Below are 10,424 nucleotides of genomic sequence, written 5' to 3' on the forward strand. Positions count from 1 at the left end.
TGTACTCAACCTCTCCAATTCCTCCGCATCCTCATACTCATCCACCATAAGCGTTGCACACTTCTGCTAATACTAGGCTCCCTCCACCCTGATTTCCCCCAACTCTGCTGGTTAGAGGCTCCCTCCACCCTGATTTCCACCAACTCTGCTGGTTAGAGGCTCCCTCCACCCTGCTTTCCCACAACTCTGCTGGTTAGAGGCTCCCTCCACCATGAATTTGCCCAAACTGGGCTGGTTAGAGGCTCCCTCCACCATGAATTGGTCCAAACTGGGGTTTTTAGAGGCTCCCTCCACCATGAATTTGCCAAAACTGGGCTGTTTAGAGGCTCCCTCCACCATGAATTGGTCCAAATTGGGGTTTTTAGAGGCTCCCTCCACCATGAATTTGCCCAAACTGGGCTGGTTAGAGGCTCCCTCCACCATGAATTGGTCCAAACTGGGCTGGTTAGAGGCTCCCTCCACCATGAATTGGTCCAAATTGGGGTTTTTAGAGGCTCCCTCCACCATGAATTGGTCCAAACTGGGGTTTTTAGAGGCTCCCTCCACCATGAATTTGCCCAAACTGGGCTGTTTAGAGGCTCCCTCCACCATGAATTGGTCCAAATTGGGGTTTTTAGAGGCTCCCTCCACCATGAATTGGTCCAAACTGGGGTTTTTAGAGGCTCCCTCCACCATGAATTTGCCCAAACTGGGCTGTTTAGAGGCTCCCTCCAGCATGAATTGGTCCAAACTGGGGTTTTTAGAGGCTCCCTCCACCATGAATTGGTCCAAACTGGGGTTTTTAGAGGCTCCCTCCACCATGAATTGGTCCAAACTGGGGTTTTTAGAGGCTCCCTCCACCATGAATTGGTCCAAACTGGGCTGGTTAGAGGCTCCCTCCACCATGAATTTGCCCAAACTGGGCTGTTTAGAGGCTCCCTCCACCATGAATTGGTCCAAACTGGGCTGGTTAGAGGCTCCCTCCACCATGAATTGGTCCAAACTGGGTTTTTTAGAGGCTCCCTCCACCATGAATTGGTCCAAACTGGGGTTTTTAGAGGCTCCCTCCACCTTGAATTGGTCCAAACTGGGGTTTTTAGAGGCTCCCTCCACCATGAATTGGTCCAAACTGGGGTTTTTAGAGGCTCCCTCCACCATGAATTGGTCCATACTGGGGTTTTTAGAGGCTCCCTCCACCATGAATTGGTCCAAACTGGGGTTTTTAGAGGCTCCCTCCACCATGAATTTGCCCAAACTGGGCTGTTTAGAGGCTCCCTCCACCATGAATTGGTCCAAATTGGGGTTTTTAGAGGCTCCCTCCACCATGAATTTGCCCAAACTGGGCTGGTTAGAGGCTCCCTCCACCATGAATTTGCCCAAACTGGGCTGGTTAGAGGCTCCCTCCACCATGAATTTGCCCAAACTGGGCTGTTTAGAGGCTCCCTCCACCATGAATTGGTCCAAACTGGGCTGGTTAGAGGCTCCCTCCACCATGAATTGGTCCAAACTGGGTTTTTTAGAGGCTCCCTCCACCATGAATTGGTCCAAACTGGGGTTTTTAGAGGCTCCCTCCACCTTGAATTGGTCCAAACTGGGGTTTTTAGAGGCTCCCTCCACCATGAATTGGTCCAAACTGGGGTTTTTAGAGGCTCCCTCCACCATGAATTGGTCCAAACTGGGGTTTTTTAGAGGCTCCCTCCACCATGAATTGGTCCAAACTGGGGTTTTTAGAGGCTCCCTCCACCATGAATTGGTCCAAACTGGGGTTTTTAGAGGCTCCCTCCACCATGAATTTGCCCAAACTGGGCTGTTTAGAGGCTCCCTCCACCATGAATTGGTCCAAACTGGGGTTTTTAGAGGCTCCCTCCACCATGAATTGGTCCAAACTGGGGTTTTTAGAGGCTCCCTCCACCATGAATTGGTCCAAACTGGGCTGGTTAGAGGCTCCCTCCACCATGAATTTGCCCAAACTGGGCTGTTTAGAGGCTCCCTCCACCATGAATTGGTCCAAATTGGGGTTTTTAGAGGCTCCCTCCACCATGAATTGGTCCAAACTGGGGTTTTTAGAGGCTCCCTCCACCATGAATTTGCCCAAACTGGGCTGTTTAGAGGCTCCCTCCAGCATGAATTGGTCCAAACTGGGGTTTTTAGAGGCTCCCTCCACCATGAATTGGTCCAAACTGGGGTTTTTAGAGGCTCCCTCCACCATGAATTGGTCCAAACTGGGGTTTTTAGAGGCTCCCTCCACCATGAATTGGTCCAAACTGGGCTGGTTAGAGGCTCCCTCCACCATGAATTTGCCCAAACTGGGCTGTTTAGAGGCTCCCTCCACCATGAATTGGTCCAAACGGGGGTTTTTAGAGGCTCCCTCCACCATGAATTTGCCCAAACTGGGCTGGTTAGAGGCTCCCTCCACCATGAATTGGTCCAAACTGGGCTGTTTAGAGGCTCCCTCCACCATGAATTGGTCCAAACTGGGTTTTTTAGAGGCTCCCTCCACCATGAATTGGTCCAAACTGGGGTTTTTAGAGGCTCCCTCCACCATGAATTGGTCCAAACTGGGGTTTTTAGAGGCTCCCTCCACCATGAATTTGCCCAAACTCTGCTGGTTAGAGGCTCAATCCACCCTGATTTTCAAAACAAATGTTGGTGCCAACCTCAACTTACTACAAGGGCCAAATTCACTGCTGGTGACAAGCTCTCCTCACTGCAAGTGCCAAATACACATGTTTCAAGGTGTTTTCCTACTGTCAGAGAGGTGGTATTGAGTGTGTAAAGTGTGTAGTTGTTAGGCTGTGATGTTGGGGTAATAGAGGGTCTTTGGTGTGTTAGATGCCCCAGACATGCTTCCCCTGCTGTCCCAGTGTCATTCCAGGGTGTTGGTATCATTTCCTGTGGTGTCATAGTGGACTTGGTGACCCTCCAGACACGGATTTGGGTTTCCCCCTTAACGAGTATATGTTCCCCATAGACTATAATGGGGTTCGAAACCCGTTCGAACACACGAACAGTGAGCGGCTGTTCGAATCGAATTTCGAACCTCGAACATTTTAGTGTTCGCTCATCTCTAACTAAGAATAGTCCCGTCCTCCACGTTCAGCTCTCACTATTTCTTACTAAGGTCAATGTCCATCACTAGAGGTTGATCTTTTAGTTTTGTATTTTTTTCTTACACTGAGCTCCAAAGTTTTTTTAGCTTTGTTATAAAGAAGTAGTTGAAGAAGTTGAACTTATGGAGAAAGTTATGACTTAGAACTTCCAGGCTGAGAATAGACGTCTAATAACCTCCCAGGAGACAACGTGATAGAAATCTCCCCAGAGCTGGATATGAGGAGTCTGATCAGTCTATGGATATAAATATGGGCAGTGATGGATCTGTCTAGCAGTATTGGGCACGTCCATGTGTCTGATACCACGTAGGGTCTCACATCTACAAGACTGACCCTGGAAGCTTCTTCTATTGGTGACCACCAGGATCCTCTGAGCAGGACGGAGAAGGAAGTGATGAACTACTAAGAGCCACATCCTCAGCAGTAGGAGCGAGCAGATGTGAGTGTGCATGGATGTAGGTATCTTCAACTTTGATCTTAAAACTCGCAAAACAAAAGAGATTCTTTACTATTATTATTATTATTATTATTATTATTATTATTATTATTGAACATTTGTAATGAATAGAGATGAGTGAGTAGTACTTGATTGAGTAGGTATTTGATCGAATACTATGGTATTCGAAATACTCGTACTCGATCGAGTATCACTCAATATTCGAATGTAAAAATTTGATGCAGAACCAGCGTTGATTGGCTGAATGCTATACAGTCGGCCAATCAACGCTGGTTCTTCTCCTACCTTTAGAAGTCTTCTCCGCGCTGCATCCCCGCGGTGTCTTCCGGCTCTGAATTCACTCTGCCAGGCATCGGGCCTGGGCAGAGCCGACTGCGCATTCCCGCGCTACAAGAAAATGGCCGCTTTGACTGTAAGTGCGGACATGCGCAGTCGGCTCTACCCAGACCCGATGCCTGGCAGAGTGAATTCAGAGCCAGAAGACGCCGCGGGGACGCTGCACGGAGAAGACTTCTCGGAGAATCCAGCCCGACCCTCACTCGTGGACTTGGTAAGTTCAGTTTGATTGAATGTTGCCTACCCCTGAAACGAGCATTTTCCCCCCATAGACTATAATAGGGTTCGATATTCGATTCAAGTAGTCGAATATTGAGGGGCTACTCGAAACGAATATCGAATATCGAGTATTTAACTACTCACTTATCTCTAGTAATGAGCTTTTTTCACGCAATGGACTCAAAGCCCAGAGATCGCTCTGGAATAGTCTAGTTAGTGTATGCCATACAGGCGCTCATCCCCAACACCCACACATGTCCATTGTATTACAGGAATCTAATCTACCTATAAGCAAATATTTGGCATGTGGAAAGAAACTCAGGAATGAATAAGACGTGAGAAGGAAGAATTGTTGTTATGGCCGTGCAGGTTCTTCATATCAATTAAAATGAGAAGATCAACCTGGACTGTGTCCGCTCTCTCCAGGGCCCCCATAACCACAACATAGGTCACCTCCAATGTGAGTAGACTTATGGAGAAGAATATGACGACTGTCACAGAGTTCTATCTCTTAGGATTTCAAGCCAGTCAGAATAGAAGAAACCTGATGTTCTTTCTACTCATTGTGGTTTACTGGCTTACAATTTCTATAAACCTCCAGATAATATTATTGGTGTCCACCAGTAAGATCCTCCACACCCCAATGTACTTCTTCATCTCACAACTTTTTATTAATGACATCTTATTGACCACAGATATTGTCCCCAATACACTGGACATTCTTCTGCAGGATGGAGGAACCATTCCTTTTCTTGATTGTATCGCTCAACTTTTTTTCTTCAGTGCTTCGGAAGCTTCTGAATGTCTCATCCTCACAGTGATGTCCTATGACAGATATGTGGCCATCTGTAATCCTCTCCGTTACTCCTCCACCATGACAAATACATACTGTGTGATATTGGCCGTCACTTCTTGGTTACTTGGCTTTTGTTTTATGATGTTTCTCATAATAACAATACTGACACTACATTTTTGTGGACCAAACATCATTGACCATTTCTTCTGTGACTTTGTTCCCATACTAGAACTCGCTTGTTCTAATGCCTACATTGTTCAGGTGGAAATTCGTATACTAAGTATCCCAATAATTTTTATCCCCGTTATAGTCATTATATCTTCCTATGCCAAAATTATTGCCACCACCTTGAGGATCCCATCCAGTACTGGTAGACAGAAAGCCTTCTCCACCTGTAGCTCCCACCTCATTGTGGTCTCCATATTCTATGGGACTATATTTGGTGTTTATGTTCTCCCGACAAATGAAAAAATGTTGAGCAGTAGTAAAATCACAGCCCTGCTATATACTGTGTTCACTCCATTGATCAACCCCATTATATACAGTCTAAAGAATAATGACATTAGGAAGGCTTTACATGGACTTGTGTATAAGCAGCTCAGACCTCGGCATTATATGTAAATACATGGATGTAGACTGGGTGGTATTTTTTGCTTTCAATGTTGTGTTACAACGATACTATAGCGGCACTTTGTAATACCTTTATTATTAGAGGGATCCTATTAGAGATGAGCGAACACCAAAATGTTTGAAGTTCGAAATCCGATTCGAACAGTGGCTCAATGTTCGACTTTCGAACGGGTTTCGAACCCCATTATAGTCTATGGGGAACATATACTCGTTAAGGGGGAAACCCAAATCCGTGTCTGGAGGGTCACCAAGTCCACTATGACACCCCAGGAAATGATGCCAACACCTCTGGAATGACACTGGGACAGCAGGGGAAGCATGTCTGGGGGCATATAAGTCACTATATTACACGGAAATCCCTGTCAGCTTGCGATTTTCGCAAGCTAACTTTTTCCAATAGGAATGCATTGGCCAGCGCTGATTGGCCAGTTTACAGAATTCGGCCAATCAACGCTGGCTCTGCCGGAGGAGGCGGAGTCTAAGATCACTCTACACCAGCCTCCATTCAGTTCCGATATTAGACTCCGCCATCACAATTACACACCTAGATAGATAGAGCCCCAAAAATTTATTTTTAATAACATTCCCCCTAAATAAAGGTTATCCCTAGCTATCCCTGCCTGTACAGCTATCCCTGTCTCTTAGTCACAAAGTTCACATTCTCATATGACCCGGATTTGAAATCCACTATTCGTCTAAAATGGAGGTCACCTGATTTCGGCAGCCAATGACTTTTTCCGATTTTTTTCGATACCCCCAGTGTCGTAGTTCCTGTCCCACCTCCCCTGCACTGTTATTGGTGCAAAAAAAGCGCCAGGGAAGGTGGGAGAGGAATCAAATTATTTTGGAGTTTGCCACGTGATGTTCGATTCGAATCGAACACATCGAACAGCCTGATATCTGATCGAACATGTGTTCCATAGAACACTGTTCGCTCATCTCTAGATCCTATCATTAAAATGCATTTTTTTCTCCCTAACATGTAGGAATAGTCTTAAGAAAGGATATTCTCCTCCTACCTTTAGATGTCTTCTCTGCGCTGCCGTTCGATAGAAATCCTGGTTTTCTTTGGTATGCAAATGAGTTCCCCTTCCCCTCACACCTTCTCCAATCTCTGTGCCCTGCTGTCACTACTTACCTTACTAAAATATTTAACCTCTCTCTCTCTTCTGGAATCTTCCCATCCTCCTTCAAGCATGCTGTTATAACTCCGCTATTGAAAAAACCCTCCCTGGACCCGTCCTGTGCTGCTAACTATCGACCCGTCTCTAACCTCCCCTTCATCTCTAAACTTTTGGAACGCCTGGTTTATTCTCGGTTAATTCGTTATCTCTCTGCTAACTCTCTGCTTGACCCCTTACAATCTGGTTTCCGCGCTCTGCACTCTACTGAAACGGCTCTCACAAAAGTCTCTAATGATCTACTAAAGGCTAAATCTAATGGTGACTTCTCTCTTCTTATTCTTCTGGACCTCTCTGCAGCTTTTGACACTGTTGACCATCAACTTCTCCTCACTCTGCTCCGCTCAGTCGGCCTCAATGACACTGTGCTCTCCTGGTTCTCCTCTTATCTCTCAGACCGCACTTTCAGTGTATCATTCGCGGGCTCTGTTTACTCCCCTCTTTCCCTTGCTGTTGGGGTTCCTCAGGGCTCGGTCCTCGGCCCCCTGCTCTTTTCTCTCTACACATCCCCCATTGGACAAACCATCGCCAGATTTGGCTTCAGGTACCATCTTTATGGTGATGACACCCAATTATACACATCTTCCCGTGACATCACCCCTGCACTCATACAGAACACCAGTGACTGTCTCTCTGCTGTCTCAAATATCATGTCCTCGCTCTATCTGAAACTAAATCTCTCTAAGACTGAACTACTACTATTTCCACCATCTAATAGATCTGTCCCTGATATATCCATTGCAGTCTCAGGCCTTACTATAACTCCTAGGCAGCATGCCCGCTGCCTTGGGGTCATATTTGACGCAGACCTTTCCTTCACCCCTCATATTGAATCACTCACACGTTCATGTCACCTCCACCTCAAAAACATATCCAGAATACACCCTTTCCTTACCAGAGATACACTAAAGACACTTATTGTCTCTCTGATTCATTCTCGCCTTGACTACTGTAACTCCTTACTAATCCGTCTTCCCCTCACTAAACTCTCTCCTCTACAATCTATTCTGAATGCAGCGGCCAGGCTCATCTATCAGGCTAGACGCTACAGCGAGGCCTCCGGTCTGTGCCAGTCACTACACTGGCTGCCTATTCATTATAGAATAAAATATAAAGTTATTACTCTCATCCACAAGGCTCTCCATAATGCCGCACCTCCATACATTTCTTCCCTCATCTCTGTCTACCGCCCAACCCGTGTTCTCCGCTCACTCAATGATCTAACACTTACATCCTCTATTATCAGAACCTGCCCCGCTTGTATACAAGACTTCTCCCGAGCTGCACCACTTCTCTGGAATGCTCTACCCTGGACAATAAGATTAACTCCCAACTTCTACAGTTTCAAACGCAAACTAAAGACGCATCTTATCAGACAGGCCTATCACAATTCCTAATGCACAAAATTGTCTGAACACTGTATAAGCAATGCCGCCCCTGCTACCTCTTGTGTCACCCCCTCTACCTCATAGATTGTAAGCTCTTTTGAGCAGGGCCCTCAGTCCCATTGTGTGAAATGACGTTCTTTTGTTATGTATGTCTGTGTCTGAACCCTATAAATTGTACAGTGCTGCGGAATATGTTGGCGCTATATAAATAAAATGTATATATATATACATATATATATATATATATATATATATAGTTCTCTTGCAGCACTGGAGGCGGTCCTCTGCTCTTAAACAGCACTGGGGGCATCCCCAATGCTGCGAGAGAACTCTCCAGTGCCGCCTCTATCTTCGCCTGGAACGCCGTCTCCCTGCATCTTTTTCCAGCGCTGGATTCAAACTTCTAGGCATGCGCAGTCAGCTCTGCCGTCGGGGACTTGGCCCTTTTCTTGTGGCCACTTAGCTCAGCTTACTTTGAAAATGACCACTTACGCCAGTTTACTGTGTAAGCGGCCACAGAAAAATTGCCGTGAGTCCCAACGGTAGAGCCAACTGCACATGCTTAGAAGTTTGAAGCCGGTGCAGGAAGAAGACGCAGGGAGAGGCCTTTTCAGGCAAAGATGGAGGCGGCAATGGGGATTTCTCTCGCAGCATTGGGGACACCCCTAGTGCTGCAAGCGAGCTCATTTACATACACAAGAAAACCAGGATTTCTACCGAACGGCAGCCCGGAGAAGACATCTAAAGGTAGAAGAAGAATATCCTTTCTTAAGGCTATTCCTACATGTTAGGGAGAAAAAAATGCATTTTAATTATGGAATCCCGTTAAAGCCTAGATCAAGAGAGATACTTTGTCTCATTCAATAGCACGTCAGTGGAGACTTAGAGGTCACGTACAGATAAGTCCACTCTTTGCTTGACATGTCCAGATCTGCATCACAAGTCAAGCAGCTTTTCTATGCACAACATGGTTTCACGATAAACTATCACAAAGTGATATGATAACTATCCATTGTGTCAATGTGTGAATACTCATTGTGGAGGGTGAATTGTAGCCTTTCACAGCTTTTGTTAGCAATGTATGATTTTGTAAGATTACAAAGAGTAGAAAAGGTTGGATAAAGACAAAGATAAAGTCCATGGAATCCAACTTATAAACCTACCAAGTAGGCAAAAAAACAAACAAACAAAAATAAGCATAAGGTGGATAACAATTGTCCCATCAGGGTAAAAAAAAAAATCCTTGGCAACTACAAATATAGCAATTGAACTAGGACTAGGCTCCTAGGAACCTACCTTGATCGACATGCAATGCCAAAAATTGTATTACCCGTAACTTGGGATATTTCTACTTTTAAGTGAACCAGACCCCACGTGATCTTGTACAAGTTACGCTAGGTTCACACCTGCGTTCTACTTTCCGTTCTGTGCTTTGCGTCTTCTGCATGCCAGAAGACGCAAAGCACAGACCGGGTCCGGCCGTGAGCGGCGTGGAGCGTTTTATGCTCTCCGCCGCGAAACCGGATTTTTTAATCCGGACACAGAGTACTGCATGTCCGACTCTGTGTCCAGATTAAAAAACCCAGTTTCGCGGCGGAGAGTGCAAAACGCTTGCAAATGAATCAAATGAATGGGTGAGAAAGTCTCCTGCAGGTTTCCGTCTCCTGCTCTGTTTTATGCAGGAAACGGAAACCTGCAGAACGGAGACCGGGCGCAGATGTGAACGAGCCCTTATCAGTCATCACATCACGTGGCAGTGAGTTCCATAGTCTCACTGCTTCTACTGTAAAGAGGCTATGACCAAGGTAAACACAGTTCTCTTCTAGACATAGATAAGATAATCATTTAATATTCCCACAATGAAAAAATTCAGTGTGTTAGGACTAGAGATGAGCGAACAGCACGCTCCATAGAAATGAATGGATGCACCTGGTACTTCCGCTTTGACGGCGGCCGGCCGCTTAACCCCCCGTGTGCCGGCTACTTCCATTCATTTCTATGCAAGCGTGCGTTTCGGTTCAGCTGATCCCAACAGTACTCGCTCATCTCTAGTTAGGACTATTAAAGGATCATGTTATCTTATCTAAGCCTAGAGATTGCCCCTCTTCCTCATCATGGTTATAGGCCTAGATGTAATGAGACGGTCGGAAAAATCTGTACTGTCCAATCCAATTGACTTTTTTTCTGATGTGAAAGACCTCAAGTTTTGATTAGTGGACATATCTCTGTTCCTATAAGAATTTTGGGGAAAGCAAAGCAAAACAGTTCCTCTTATGCTTTCTGTTGGAAGAGTTCCCTATAAGTCAATGGCTGTATGGATGTATAGAT

The 10,424-nt window shown here is 45.8% G+C and overlaps 1 protein-coding gene across 1 annotated transcript; it reads left to right on the forward strand.

Annotated features, from left to right (window-relative positions):
• Positions 1 to 4,573: 4,573 nt before the first annotated feature.
• Positions 4,574 to 5,518, forward strand: LOC142202283 (olfactory receptor 9G19-like). Its single transcript, XM_075272343.1, has one exon. The coding sequence runs from the start codon at positions 4,574 to 4,576 to the stop codon at positions 5,516 to 5,518; it is 945 nt and encodes a 314-aa protein (XP_075128444.1).
• Positions 5,519 to 10,424: the final 4,906 nt, after the last annotated feature.

Source organism: Leptodactylus fuscus, chromosome 5, assembly GCF_031893055.1.
Source record: "Leptodactylus fuscus isolate aLepFus1 chromosome 5, aLepFus1.hap2, whole genome shotgun sequence".
Lineage (NCBI taxonomy): Eukaryota > Metazoa > Chordata > Amphibia > Anura > Leptodactylidae > Leptodactylus > Leptodactylus fuscus.

Bases quoted from the DNA above. Each gene is read 5' to 3' on its own strand.
- LOC142202283 (XM_075272343.1), top strand. From the start codon at position 4,574: ATGGAGAAGAATATGACGACTGTCACAGAGTTCTATCTCTTAGGATTT.